General features: G+C 38.3%; 1 protein-coding gene across 1 annotated transcript in view; it reads left to right on the forward strand.

Annotated features, from left to right (window-relative positions):
* The window catches only part of LOC120782021 (short stature homeobox protein 2-like), a 33,749-nt gene extending 19,895 nt beyond the window's left edge, over positions 1-13,854 (forward strand). Inside the window, exon 2 of the mRNA XM_040114179.1 lies at positions 13,310-13,854. Coding sequence (XP_039970113.1) covers positions 13,310-13,402 — 93 coding nt within the window. The 3' untranslated portion in view covers positions 13,403-13,854. The remainder of the gene's footprint in view (positions 1-13,309) is intronic.
* The last annotated feature ends 1,866 nt before the right edge of the window (positions 13,855-15,720 follow it).

Genomic DNA, 15,720 nt, shown 5'->3' on the forward strand with positions numbered 1-15,720 from the left:
CAAGTGTCACCCGACATCGTACAAAAGTACGCCCCTCAAGGTATCAATTGTGAATTTATACCCCCAAGCGCTTCTCATATAGGCGGTTTATGGGAATCAGCTGTAAAAAGCTTTAAATCCCATTTCAAACGGGTAGCTGGAAATTATAAATTCAATTACGAAGAGTTCAAGACGTTATTAAATCGAATTGAAGCCGTTCTCAATTCACGGCCACTCACAGTACTCTCGCAAGACCCCTCAGATTTCACCGCCTTAACTCCAGGCCATTGATTGTCTACCGCCTACCGAGTGGCGGCTTGGCCTCATAGAAAAGCTACATTATGGATCTAAAGGTCACATACGAGCCGTGGATTTCCGTACGCAAAACGGAACACTAACCAGATCGCTCGTGAAGCTGTCCTTTTTACCAACCACCGAGGATCGCGAATCCGAAAACCGAAAACCGTAAAAACCAATCCGACATTATCGCGATATAATAAAATCACTAAATGTAACAATAAAACGAGAAATACGCACATAACAACCGTTCGAATTAAGACTGAATTAAAATTGTCGAGCAATAGCCAAGAACATTAACAAAAAATTGTCGAGCAATACGACGACACGTTCATGCCACATATCGTGGCACGATCACCATGTCTCCTTATCTGACAGAAATTTATAATCAACAATCTTCTCTATACAGATTACCATGGATGTAGATACGCCAGTCGCAAATACGCCAACTGCTGGGGCGGCTACCAATGTGCCACTCACCGGGCGTACACCGGCGCCCCGAACGGTAGTTGCAACAGCACCGGCCGCTGTCTCGGCAACTACATCGCATATCGTCGCGCGAAGTGAATCGTCCACCCATCCATTGCAGCCGCGAAACCTCGTTGCGGTGTCGACAGCCTGGACCACCACCTCGTCGATCTATGGGTCTGAGCAGCGTTGTGGTAACGCTGCAACAGCTGCAGCGTGTTCTAGGCTAAACAGTCGCCTATGGGGGCCGGGATGGCTAAATGAGCTTCTGACCCCCCTCCTAATATAACACCTCTGCACCACACACATTATACACACCACCTCTTCACCCCACACTACACACCCCATACTCAAAACATCGGCATTATACACACCGCATCATCATCTACACCATACCTTTCACACCACACGCATAAGGATATCAAACATAATAAACAAAAGGGACTGACGGACAGCGCCCGGCCTTTTTTGTTCTCGATCCGCACACACGTTAACAGCTTACGCTTTCGTCCGATAAATTTCTTTTTTTTCGATTTCGTCACAAGGTGAGTGAATGTCGGGTGTTTAATTCTAGAGAAAGTTATATACTGGTAATATTTTCCCACGCAGTTCTTCTAGGGTTCCGATATATGAGAGGAATACTGTATTGCTCGCGGATGCTGAAGAGTATCCAGGAGTGATCCGGCATGGAAGGCTCATCGGATACCCTCCAGTTACCCACAACGAGATTGTCTGTGTCTGTTGATAGCGTGAGGTCCAGCACTTCCTCCCATCCCGGAAACCTAACAGAGCTTGTAAAAATAAAGGTTTGCTTATCACCGTTGTTGCATATACTTAGATTGGTATTCAGAATATACTGCAAGAGTGACTCACCTCTGTTGTTTATACTGGAGCTACCCCATACGGTGTGCCTTGCGTTTGCATCACACCCTATTAGGACATCCTCCTTCCTGTTCTCCTCTACTGGTCTTGTGAGCGGTGCCGGTGGTGTGTCCTCGACACCGAGGCCGAGACCAAGAAGAAGGGCTTTTCCTTCTGTTCCACCGTTACCACTGTGATATCTGCTGTGCTGTAATTAGGACAAAGAAACGCATTTATACTTCTATTTATAAGAATGCATGCCCTAGGTTTACATTTGTTTCGTGTGTAAAAAAGGTTATAGTTGCTGCAGTTTATCCCTTTAATGGTGTCTTCATTCACCCAGGACTCCTGTCTTATGCTGATGTCGATGCCCCTCTCGATTATGAGGGTTGTCAGATTCGCTGCAGTACTCTTCGAGTGCTGCAGGTTGATCTGTACGCATCTTAAGTTATTGGTCATCTCGGGTTTCTTTGATGCCCAAATTCCTTAGCAACTGGCTGGCGTCGTCGACCTCTTCCGTGTCACCTTCGTCGGCCGCTTTGTTGCCTTGGAAGATTTTTAGCCTGGCCTTGCGGAATCCGAAGCTGATTTTGTAGTCAGTCTTCTTGAGAATCTCAATGGACTCATCGCTAATGGCCACCAGAATTGGTCTACTTGCTTTTTTCGGTTTGTCTCCTTGATCAGCTGCCACTCATCTATTCCAAGTATAGATTTGTTTTGCAGCTTGATGCACCTCAGGAGTTTTTCGCCTGGCTCCTCTAGACCGGGTAGCCAAATAAGAGCATGAGGTCTCTTCGGTATGTCCCTGGCGGGTATAAGCCTCAATTGGAGGCCTTCAAAAGCGTTGCTTATTTTGGCAACACTACCCGTCAGGAAATCTAGCGAGGCCTGGTCCGCGTACTTGATGACCCTGTAACCCCTGAGTGTCTCAGAGGAGTTAAATTCCTGGTGAGGACCCGCAGGATTGTGGAGTACAAAGCTTAGCACCATACTCGACAATCTGACGTCGATCTCCACCCATCCTTCCTGTATTGTGCTCAAGGAGGGAGAATTTCCGTCTATGATGGCCACTTGCGGGCTATCTTTGGCTATATCGCAGCAATGCCTTGCCGTTGTTGAACTGCTGTGTTCACCTTCACCCCGCCTAGGTTTTTTGGACAGAGTTTCTTGTATTTCTGTAACAGAGTGATTTCTTTTTTGTAAATTGCTCTCTTGTTTACTCTCTTCTAGAGGTTCTGATTGATTCCTTTCCAGGAAGCTTTCATATTCCTCTACTATTGATTTGAGGCGCTTTGCTTCTGCCTCATCAACTGCGGTACTGGTTGCTTGGTCTTTGGCTATCTTTCCGACTATGAAGACTGCCCTCTGGTACCGGTTTTTCCTCACCTGATTCTGGGATTTCTTGTGCTTCTTTTTGTTTTCTCCTTTAGCCGCCAGTGCACTTTGGTTGGTGCTCATGGCAGCTTTGGAGGTGGAGGCTTCCTCCCTTAGATTGGCTGTTTCCGCTGCTGTATCTACCGGCATACTTTGACTGGTATGTCCGGCGGTACTCTTACTCGTCTCCTGGCTGGAGGCGAAAAATTCGTCCTCTTCGGATTCCGCTATAGAATTCGTATAAGTCATGTCTTTCCTTGTGTCATTCATTTTTGGTCCTACGAGTAAGCCGGAAAGGGTTGGTCACTCGTCCGCAGAGCCGGTATGCGTAGAGAAGGCATTTTTACCTCCGACCTCGCTTGGGCATCGGAGGGGACCATTCGCGATCAGCTATTCATTACCGCCCGCTGACCATTCAGCCATCGGCACGGGTACCTCAACACCTTGGCTTAGGGTGGTGCTGTTGCGGGTATCCTCATACTTACTTCCACATTAGGAGATGGGCATAAAACCTGGGATTTATTCATCCATATCACTGTTGTGGGAATAATGAGGTGTCCCTCTTATTTCGTAAGAGAAGAGTGCGTTTCCTTTGGGATGCACACTTTACTATTACTTAAGCCCCTTCGCCACGACAAGGTGACTAACATCAAAGGAGATAGCGGAGCTATCGGAGCACGAAGAGCCATTACACCCGCTCAAAGTCACTGTATGGTGTGCTGCTTTCGCTGGAGGAGTCATCGGACCTTTTTTCTTCGAAGACGTCGCGGGCCAAGCGGTTACTGTGAGTGGTGAGCGCTACTGAGCAATGATCAACGAGTTCTTTTTGCCGCAACTTGATGAATTGAGATTGGAAAACATGTGATTCCAACAGGACGGTGCATCGGCACACACTGCACGTGCCACAACCAATACGCTGAAGGATGTATTTCCCGTCGCCTAATCCTTCGTTTTGGCGACTTGCACTGGCCAGCAAGATCACCTTATTTGACCGCTCCAGACTTCTTTTTGTGGGGCTTTTTGAAGACGCGGGTTTATGTCAACAAGCCTCAGACTCTTGCAGCTCTTAAAAACAATATCCGTCAAGAATGTGAGGATCTATGGCCGGAAGTTCTGGCCAAAAAGATGGAAAATGCCATAAAAAGGACTCAAATGACAATCAACTGTGGCGGCGGCCATTTATATGGTATCATATATTCATATAATCCACAAGCAGAATCAAAGTTTTTCATTTTTTAAAAAAATTGCAGCCCAAAAACATCGGAAGGTTATTATTGCGCCACCTTGTACATACGTGATATTAGATAAATAAATAGTAATTAAAACATATGTTGCATATTTGACACGTCGCTGCTAATATTTTCTTGATGTGCAGACAAATATTGACATTTGCTAATTATTTGTGCAAATCACACGCAAACCGTGACACCAGTTGGTGATGGTGTTGCAAGTGTTGCCAGAAATTCACGCAGAACTTTGAAACTGTATAATTGCCATCTCAAATGACCAGTATTTGTTCGAAAAAAGTTAAAAAAAGTTTTATAAACGCGTTGTTAAGTAAAAAAATAAACGAAAAACTATTGTATATTCAATATCATACTTTCACTTATTTTTGATAAGACCTCTGTCATTTCTCAAAAACACTATCATAATCATAGTATCGAAACGACAACTCTGATTTAAAAAATAAAAATATGGCGTTAAACATTCAAAGTCAAAGAAACACATTAAGGTGTAAACCAATCGTATAGAGTAAACTCAGCCGGATGTTCGAAAATCCTGATATTGGGTATATAGTGGCTTGGCCAAGTTTTCACTCAAATTTAGGTTATAAATAAAACACGCTCTCTTATTTTCATTGGGATAACTCACATATTGGCCGATATATGCGGTACAAAGTCACCCCGAAGTTCGAAAATCTTTATTTATTAATTTGTCCAATTCAACCCTGTTTTGTGCAGGTTCGATATCGAACATTTGTTAGAATTGAAGTAAGGAATTCACCTCACAACCACAAAATTCACGCTGTGAAATGTTAACAATGTTTCCATTTTTAACAGCGAATAATGTGTACAAATACAGCTCTCTCACATACTCAAGAATATGAAGAGACATAAATATACCCAGCAGGATATGGTAGACATTGGTAAGCGAGCAGGGTCAACGATGCAGCATGATTGTATCGCTTACTCCGATCGATGAAAATTAACACGGCGATGTCCTAGGAAAAGTAACAGATCACCCCTTTCGCCTGCCATAGGGACGAAGAATTCGTCAATGCCAAAGTTAACGAAGAATTCTTCGATGCCACAGTTAATGAAGAATTCTTCGATGCCACAGTTATCGAAGAATTCAGCGATGCCAAAGTTAACGAAGAATTCTTCTATGTCAAGGTCAATAGTAGATTAGAAAAAATTGCATATTAATTTTGCTTTATTTATGACAGTACAGGCATGTATTTCGTTATGAAAATAAGTATTTATGTATAAAAAAGAAATGGGTTTCTTTTAATTTTGTGGTTTTTTTCAAGCAACGAGACTTAAAGAAACGGCCTTTGGCGAGTCTGATGCTTTTTTGAATTTGGTGAGCATACTCCGATTCGGTGAAGCATTTTACTACATTCTACAAAAAGGGTTGAAACCGTATGTAGTTATAAATTTCCTTCAATGATAAAAACACGAAAAACTTACCAAATAGTAACGCATTAAAGTGCTTCACTTTCTTCATTTTTAATTAGTCTCTCATATGCCTTTTCGAGAATATTCTTTTATATCTTTATACAAAGTTTAAACACAAAAATAAACAAAATTTTTAATTAAAATAGAAGCTCACTTAAACACAACCAACTTTCTGCAAAATTTCTTCAAATGTTTTGACGATTTGACGAAATAATGAAAATATTTATGTACATATAAATTTGATTTCATCAATTTTTATTTGTTGTTTACATATTGTATTGAAACGTTTTTCATGTACTTGATTGTAAATATTTAGAATTTAGCCGCATAGCTTACTTTTATGCATTACCTGGTATCGAAGAATTCTACGAGGAATTTTCTTCGAAACATTCTTCAAAGAAAAATGTAAGCGGTGATACCGCTACATACCCGCTGGGTATGTATGCATGCTCCTTATGATACTCCCAACAACAGCATTGTGATATTTTCATGCTTCATGTTAGCTTTCAACCAGGGAATCGCTTGTATGTGCAAGGTATGCAAATACAAGTTTTGCCCTCACCAATTCCATATTGACATGTAAAAATAATTATGATATGAGCATAATTTTGTATGAATGCATGCATAATAATTATAGTCAATTTGGATATTTGCATATTTAATAATTTTATTTGATTTTTACATAATATACTATACTATAAGTATCCAGTGCTTTAGACGTGCGCACGTTGACAGTCATAACTTTGAAGTTGTAGATAATTTCGCCTATCTTGGAACCAGCGTAAACACCACCAACAATGCCAGCCTGGAAGTCCAACGCAGGATTGCTCTTGCCAACAGGTGTAACTTCGGACTGAGTAGGCAATTGAAAAGTAAAGTCCTCTCTCGACGAACAAAAGCCAAACTCTATAAGTCGCTCATAATTCCCGTCCTGCTATATAGTGCAGAGGCTTGGACGATGACAGCAACCGTTGAGTCACCGTTGCAAGTTTTCGAGAGAGAAGTTCTGCGAAAGATTTATGGTCCTTTGCGCATTGGCCACGGCAAATATCGCATTCGATGGAACGATGAGCTGTACGAGATATACGATGACATTGACATAGTACAGAGAGTTAAAAGACAGCGGCTACGCTGGCAGGGTCATGTTGTCCGGATGGACGAAAATACTCCAGCTCAGAAAGTATTCGATGCAGTACCCGTCGTGGTAAGCAGAGGGAGAGAAAGACCCCCACTCCGTTGGAAGGACCAAGTGGAGAAGGACCTGGCTTCGCTTGGAATATCCAATTGGCGCCACGTAGCGAAAAGAAGAAACGACTGGCGCGCTGTTGTTAACTCGGCTATAATCGCGTAAGTGGTGTCTACGCCAATAAAGAAGATGAAGAAAAAACCGCCTACGCGGTTATAGCCGAGTTAACAACAGCGCGTGGGGGCGGGGGGGTCTCTCATCCAAGACAATTGATAATTTTTCATATGCGTTTTTTATGTGGCGGGTCCCAACCTTAGCACACAACCCTGTGTAGGGGGTTTTTCGCCTTCTCACTTTAGCTCGCCTTTAAACGGATGTTCTTAGGCTACCCAGAGGATAATTGGTCAAAGGCCGGAAGTCCTGAGCTGCTTAAGCCATATGTAAAAGAATCGTTTCGGGCCACTCCCAAGTGAATGGCTATCAGAGAACTTTCTCACTTGCGTAAACTTCTACACAAGACTCCATCCTCCAATTAATCTCATATAATATATTTAATGGTGATTGGGAAATAATCAAAAACACTTCAACGTAGAACAATTCTACGCACTAATCAATCACCAATTATCGCCTATAACCCGAGCCGAGAATTTGATATATTTATTATAGATTTAAATGACGAATTGTCCAGAATATTGGTCATTCAACGACCCAAGTACCTTCCCGGAGCATGCGGGAATTAATCTCGGTAGAAAAAAATTTTATTTATAATAAAAACATTCAAAATCTGGCACCGTCACCACCCAGACCACCAGTCCCGATGGAGGTGAACCCTTCAATACTTTCACGAAGAATAAACTATACGAGGTGTATTCAAAAAGTATCGCGAATTTTGTGTTTTTTCAAAAATTATTTATTTATTCATGAATATCTATTTTGTCCCCTTCAAAGTAATCCCCATGAGATATTATACACTTGTGCCAACGGGTTTTCCAATCTTCGAAGCACTTCAAAAATCATTTTTCTTATCTTCTTCAGCTCCTCCTTCGATGTCGTCTTTATCTCGTCAAGAGAAGCGTAACGTCGTCCTTTCATGGGCCTCTTCAGTTTAGGGAACAAGAAAAAGTCACAGGGGGCTAGATCTGCGGAATACGGTGGCTGCGGCATCATTAGTGTGTTTTTTTTTAGCCAAAAAGTCGCGCACAAGCAATGATGTGTGATCAGGGGCGTTATCGTGGTGCAAAAGCCAATTTTTGTTCTTCCTCAAATACGGGCGTTTCTGGCGGATTGCTTCGCGCAAATTGCGCATAACTTGCAGGTAATATTCCTTATTGACTGTTCTTCCCTGTGGCAAGAACTCATGATGCACCACGCCCCTGCAATCGAAGAAAACTATCAGCAAACTGTCGCGATATTTTTTGAACACACCTCGTATGTATTTACCGAATAATACGCCTATGGAAAGGGCATCCAAGTATTCTTCAAATATCCCTAGGAAAACCCAAAAATTATTTAATGTCAAAAGAGAGTACGAGGAAATAAATTATATGACAGGCGCCTGTCAAGCCTAACCTATTTAAAATTAACTTTTAAAAACGGGAATATTGTCAAGTTCCTTATATATACGGAACAGTCATTATTAGTAAAAATGGCACAATAACCCTCAAGGTTGTGGTAATGCCACTAAAACAAAATACCTCTAAACAAGTAATAGTCAAGAAACCCTTATAAACTTCAAGATAAGGAAATGATAGATAAAGTAGGAGACGAAAAATATATAACAGAACTTCTAAACAATGGTGTAATAAGGCCTTTGAAAAAATCCGTACAACTCCCCATTGTGATTGTTCCAAAAACCAAGTTCATCGGGTTCATCAGTCATAAACGATAAATGCAATAACAATACCTGGTTCCTATCCAATACCTTTTACATATAAACAACACTCTCGCTAGCTTTGGCAAATATAAGTATTTTACAACTCTAAACCTTACATCCGGATTCCACCAAATCAGAATGAAGGAAAGGGACATAGAAAAAACAGCTTTTTCTACAGCCAATGTTAAATATGAATTTAATAAGTTTCCATCCGGTCTTAAAAATACCTCTTCCATTTTTCAGAGAATGATCAATGATGTTCTCAAAACGCTTGTAGGAAAATCCTGCTACGTTTATATCGACGACATTATAGTAATAGGGAAAATTAAAAAGAAAATATTCAAAATATTGAAGAGGTGTTTACGCTTTTGAATAAAGCAAATTTAAAAGTCAATCTGGAAAAATCTAATTTTTTTATAAAACAGAAGTGAAGTTTTTAGGTTATATGGTTACGGAGAAGGTATTTTGTCAGATCCTGAAATTCCTAAAAATTCCCTCACTTGCTAACCTTAAGGAATTACAAGGTTTTTATAAAAGATTTATAAAAGACTTTACAAAAATTGTTGAGCTACTTACTAATTTAACTATATAAAATATTTGCTTACGTCTTCTAAAATTCTGGTATTCCCAGACTTTAATAAACACTTTATTCTTGCGACAGATGCTTCTAACACTGATAATCGGTCAAGACAGACCCATAACTTACATACCTAGACTACTTAATAAAACCGAGGAGAATTACTCCACAATAGAGAAATAAATGTTAAGAACTTAACTAAAGAAATAAAAATCCTTACTCATCACCAGGCACTGACGTTTGCATTAAGCCACAGTAATAACAATGCCAAGTTAAAAAGTTGGAAAGCAAGGATAGAAGAATATAATTATAAGCTCACCTACGAACCAGGAAAAACAAACGAAGTCAAAATTTTTCACATTTTTGTATCAGGATAACACAGAAAGTATTTACCGATATTGCAGATGAAGATGTTGAATTTAAAATAATTGAACAAGAACACAAAAGAGCCCATCGCAATGGTAAAGAAAATAAAGACCAGATATTGGAAAAATTCTAATAAAAATACTACTAAAAAAGTGACTTATATTACTAAGTCATGCGAAATTTGCGGATGTAATAAGTATGACCGGCATTTAGAAAAACCCAAGTTGCAGGCAACACCCATACCTTCGTACCTAACAGAAATCCTGCATATAGACATAGAAATGTCCGGTGAAAAATTTATTTCATGCGTTCACAAATTTTCTAAATTTGTAAAAATTTTCAGGATGAAAAGTTAATGAGTATTGCATATCAGGGATAAGTTGATAAAGTTTCTATACTAATTACCTGGAGTCGTGGACAATGAAGGCAGTTTTATAAGCCCAAGAACTCGCGGAAAAGTAGAGTCAATGGTGCGATAGAACGTGTTCATTCCACTATTATTGAAATAATCAGATGCCTCTAAGTGAAATAGCCTGATTGTTCTATTAAAGAAATTGTCAACATTGTAGTTCACAGATATAATTACATCTCAGTTACAAAAAAGAAACCAGCTGATGTATTCTCTGGAAAAACACAGAGAAATAATTACCAAGATTTAACAAAATTCAAGGAAATAGTTAATTGTGACCTTCGAAATTAAATAGCCAGAAACCAAAAAATAAGCTAAATTATCACAACAAAAATAATAGAAAGATTCATAAATCACATTTAAAAAAGCTTACAGACATTTATTCTTTAGTCTCTTATCGTACTGGACAACTGCAGCGGTAGACACCTACCTATCAAACAAGAACTAGGAAAGATTACAAAATGAGCATATAAAATTATCCACCTTATCGACTTGGACGATTACGAAAAAATTATTATTGCGTCAGGCTTACTATATACCACGAAATTAGTAAAACAAATCAATTTTATTTTTACAATTAAAACATCATTTTTCCGAGATAGATAGCTTACTAACGCAACCATTCAAAAGAGATCAATCAACTGGATAGGATCTGCTTGAAAATGGTAAGCAAGAAATCCCTATGCCACAGACTGGGACCGAATACTTTTCATAACACAAGAACTGACAGAAAACAGTAACGTACAGTATCTCAAAAACCAATACCTTATCAAGACAAATAACAAAATATTATATAGTTACAATAAGATTGTGCATGAAATAAGTAAGAATAATAAAGAATTGTTCTGCATAAACAGTATATAATAGGTTAGGTATAGTAAAAGACGAAATTGCAAAAATTATAATGGCAACCCAATTACCAATACATGGAATCGTTCATTCTCAAATTCTAAATTAGAAAGATATAGCAAATATCCTCTCTCAAACTGAGACATTACCTTTAAAAATGAACTGCAAGCACCCAAATATACAGAACTCTCTATGGTCATTAAAAACTCACTTCTTTTTATATGTAATTTCAATACCAAAACCGAGGATACCGCACAGTTTCGATGGAATTTCCGGTGATCACGGATTTTGATTAGCCCACATGTTGATCGTCATTTATGTCTCCACGACCACTTTGAAAATGTTGAAACCACTCGTGCACACTCCTACGGGATAGGCAATAATCACCATAGACTTGTTTCATCAATTGAAACGTTTCGGTAAAAGTTTTATCAATTTTAAAACAAAATTAAATGTTGGCTCTTTGTTCGAAGCTCATTTTCGCACCGATAACACAAACATACTGACACTTAAAACGCAATAACTTCACTTCCAATCTATGAAATATCATGAAATTCTCACTGGATAATCGATAAAGATAACGTTCTAGTCGGCATATATGTATGTAGATGGTGCCACCAGGGGCACTAGATTCCTTTTTACTTTGGTTTTGGATTTACTTGCAATATTTCAGAATAACCTAACAGAAAATAAAAATAAATTAGACTTAAACATTTACATAAACTACATTTAAATAATGTAAATGGACTAGAAGGAATAACTTCAACTTCGTAGCAATTCTTGTTGCAGTAAGCCTTGTGTATATCATAAGGTACTTAAACCAAGAAACATAAATTCATTCTTTTATCCCACCAATAATAGATTATCCACAGCTTTCAGTAGTCAATAATTAATAATCAGCGAGGCGCTGATGCTTAAGGAGGGGAGTTATCACAGTTAGGATAGCTAACAAAATATAACAGAAATTCAATTCAACAATATTCAGCAAATAAACAATATCATTATTGCTCAACAAAGTTCATTTCCAAAAATTACAACAAAAACTACACATTTCGTCGGCATTAAATCAGATCGGAAGCCTTGCCGCCGTAATGTAAGCCGTTTCTTGACCAAACTGAGATTTGCTATGATTATTGCTTACGTTATCATAACTGAGTAAGCTTATAGTATATAAGCAAAATTTTGTATAAACAGGAAATTATTTAATAAAGTAATCGAGCTCAACCTTGCAAATCCAATATCGTGTTTCGATTGTACGGTGGCCGACCCATAACTTGTATGTCATGTATGACGCTGTGTGCACACAACATCTCATTTTTCTCGTGTCGCCGAATATAAATGAAGAAGAAGCAATTTGGAAAACTAAATGATAAATATAAAAATGAGATTGAAAAAAATAAAAGTTGGAATAACTAATTAACGAGATGTAATGAAAAAAAATATAACGGCTTAAGATCGTCGTATAGATACGTTAAAGATATTTATGTACCAACTCTGGTATTTTGAAAACATACATTTTCTCAAGGGCCAGAAATTCAATTGGAGGGTATTTCGTCATTTGAGGATTGCGACAATGAAGAAAGAGTAAGTAAAAATAAAATGTATTGTAAATTATTAAGTTTTATTTTAATAATTTATAAAAATTTATTTTTCCTCTCGACGGCTCCAACTGTATTAAAATAGTTACAAAATTTGTTATGAATATTTGCTGCATTTTGTGATATATTTCTATAGTTCGTAGTCTAACATCATTATTTACATCACTTTTTAAGTAAACCGATGAGTTTTTTTCATTAAGAAATTATGCAATTAGTAACATGTAAGTGTTAGTTTAGCACTTTTTCAGGGTCTAAATTCAACATTGTGTGTAAGTTTCTGAAACGATTTTTTAACATTTCTAATGAGTTTTCACCAACAGGGCATGCTCTAGGCAATCGGTAATTAAATATTTGCTGCTCCACACTCAAATTGCGCCGACTTCAAGGTTTACATTTTCTAAAAAGAAAATGCGTCGCCTCTAAAAACCACATAATGTAGAATATACTCAGAAGTGGCAATTTTTCTGCTTGTAAAAGGTTCAGGAGACCTTTATCATCTTTGTATTTAAATTGTGATTATCACAATATCCCAGAATCATTCATGCCGACCTCTACTACCAAAAACTCTTAATTTGCGCTGACTATCGCCATCAGTACTATCCTAAATTGTTTTTTGTACTTCTAGCAATAAGATCCGGATTTAGTTGGTTTTATAATATTCACGTGGTTTCCATCAATTGCACCTGGTTGTAATTCCATTTATTTTCAAATTCGGCTGCAATTATTTTCCATTCGTGGCCATTATTTGACATCTGAAATCATAAAAATAATAATGTATTTATTTTTTCTTTTAGGAAACTAACGGTAAAAGACAGAAGATCACAAAAAAGAAATTCTTGGTGAAAGCAGTTAACATTTTAGATAAATCCGAGAGCAATTCAAAATGAGACGAAGCGAGCATTTGTTGAGAAGAAGGAACTTACTTGGTCAATTGGAAAACCTCAACATAACATCTTTTATAAATACTGAAAATCAACCACGACATTTATTGCATCGGAACTATCAGCTTTATAACTGTTCACCGTCTACTTCTCAATATTCATCGCATTCAGCTGTACCAGTACAAATAACTAAGAACTACTTCATGAAGTCGGCCTTTCCAACATCTATTCGACAGGCCAGGGTTCCAAAATTTTACGGAGTAATTCCGTTTACAATTTGATTATTTGGCTGCCCAACTTCGTAGGATGCAAACACTTGAGCTTAAATTTTAAATATTTCACTTACACTCTCGTTATGTCCTATATATGTATATATAAGTGAAAACACGGTTAATTTTGATCAAAAGGATTAGTTTATTTTAATCATAAAGCTGACAATCATTAATAAGTTAATAAGAATGTACATACATATATGCGAATAAACATATGTGCGAAGCGGTTTAACCACCGAATCAGCTGTACAAATGATATTATTGAAAACACGCCGGATGGGTGTCGCAAAACGAAGAAATGATAAAGTGAATGTTGAGATGCGAGCGGTATGTGACGAATTGTGTTGAGATTGGCGGATTTGTCGCCGGAGTTAAAAATGAGAAATATGTATGTCGACGCGGCGCAGTGTGTAAGCGAATTGGTCGCGAATTGGCCTGTCGAATTGCTTAGAACGAATTATATCTGCTTTCCCGCTGTCCATCCTTTTTGATGAGTGGCTGCATAGGTATGGTGAGTTGTGTTGGTGTCATCAGCTGTGGTGAAGTAAGTGTACGGTGCCATCGGATGTGGTGTATTATGCTAACTTGCTAGGGTGCGCCAGTTTTTCCCAGGTAGAGTGAGGGGATGCTTAACTCATTTAAACATCCTGGGCCCCCTAGGCGAATATTTTGCCTAGTATTGCGTATGTATGTATATGATGTTGCATGTATTTCGGCGTACTGCTGGTAGAGTTGCCGAGGGCGCAGAATACATGCTGTAAATCCTGAAAATGCCTTTGCTTTTAAACATGATATTTGTTATTTATTTATTTTTAGTTGCGTATGGTTCGGACCTATATTTTGCGGGTTTATCCGACTTATTGTTATAGTAAACATGTGTATGCATTGTTTGCGTTTATTCATTTCTTATTTCGTCGGTATGGGGTACCGGTTGCATGCCTTTTACCTTTCTATGCTATCGGCTTATAAAGGATAGTAACCCCACGCCTGGCTCAGATGTGGCCAGAATGGGGACTCCTTAGCTCTAGATTTAGGACTTTGAGATTCGAGGGATCTTGCGAGAGAATAGCCGAGAATGGAAAGTTCTTCGCAATTAATTTGATGCTTTGTATACCTGATTCGACTAAATGTTGCGTCAGTAATCATAAGTGACGAAGGCCACCCAGGGGGGTCGAAAAATGACAGATATTTGAATTACTATTATTGTCAGATTGAATTCTGACTTTGGTTTTTCTACCTTTATGTGGGGTATTAGAAAATTGTGGCTCTATTGGTTGTTGTACGACATACCGGCCATTATTTGATCGAGTAGTTGTGGCTTTAGAAAAGGCTCTTCACAATACCGATCTTCTTTAGTTTTGTTTAATATTTGGGGAAGTTTCCTATCTCTTGAAATTTCCTTAATTGTGAATTAAGATATGGATTTTGTTGTTTCTCAACTTGAGTTGTCATGGTGATAATTGGCTCTGCAATTAGTCCACTTTGTGTTTCGCTGTGCAGCGTTTTGTGCCTTTCAGCAACATGGAGTCCCTTGGCAATTTTTAAAATTTTGGATTTCGGGATTTGCTTTCGCTAAACCTATGGTTCCTTTTGTGTAAGCTTCTTTGGAGTAAGTTAGGATATCTGCTGTAATGAAGCATTGAATGGTGTCTTTTGTGACAATGGAAGCAATTAAATTTGCTTTTGCAATTTTTATATGTATGCGCATGTGACAGACAATTTGTGCAAAGTCTTTTTGACCTGACAAAATTATTTCGTACGGTAACTGTTAAGTTTTTAAACCTCTCGCAAGATGTAAGTTTATGCCATCTTTCACATAGTTCGCATGACGTTTGTTTTCTTTGTTCTGTTGTGAACGTTTGTGTTTTGTAAAAGCTTTTGTTTAAATTTTTGTTGCTTCTAGCTTGGGGTCTATTTAAGCTTCCATTTTGGTCGTGTTTGTTTTTAGTTTTGTTTACTTTTTCTTCTAACCTTTCCGCAATTTCATATTGGGTGAGAAAATTTGTCATTTGTTGCCACGTTGGGCACTTTTTTCGTGATGAGAGCGATTGC

Source organism: Bactrocera tryoni, unplaced genomic scaffold, assembly GCF_016617805.1.
Source record: "Bactrocera tryoni isolate S06 unplaced genomic scaffold, CSIRO_BtryS06_freeze2 scaffold_9, whole genome shotgun sequence".
NCBI classification, from domain to species: domain Eukaryota; kingdom Metazoa; phylum Arthropoda; class Insecta; order Diptera; family Tephritidae; genus Bactrocera; species Bactrocera tryoni.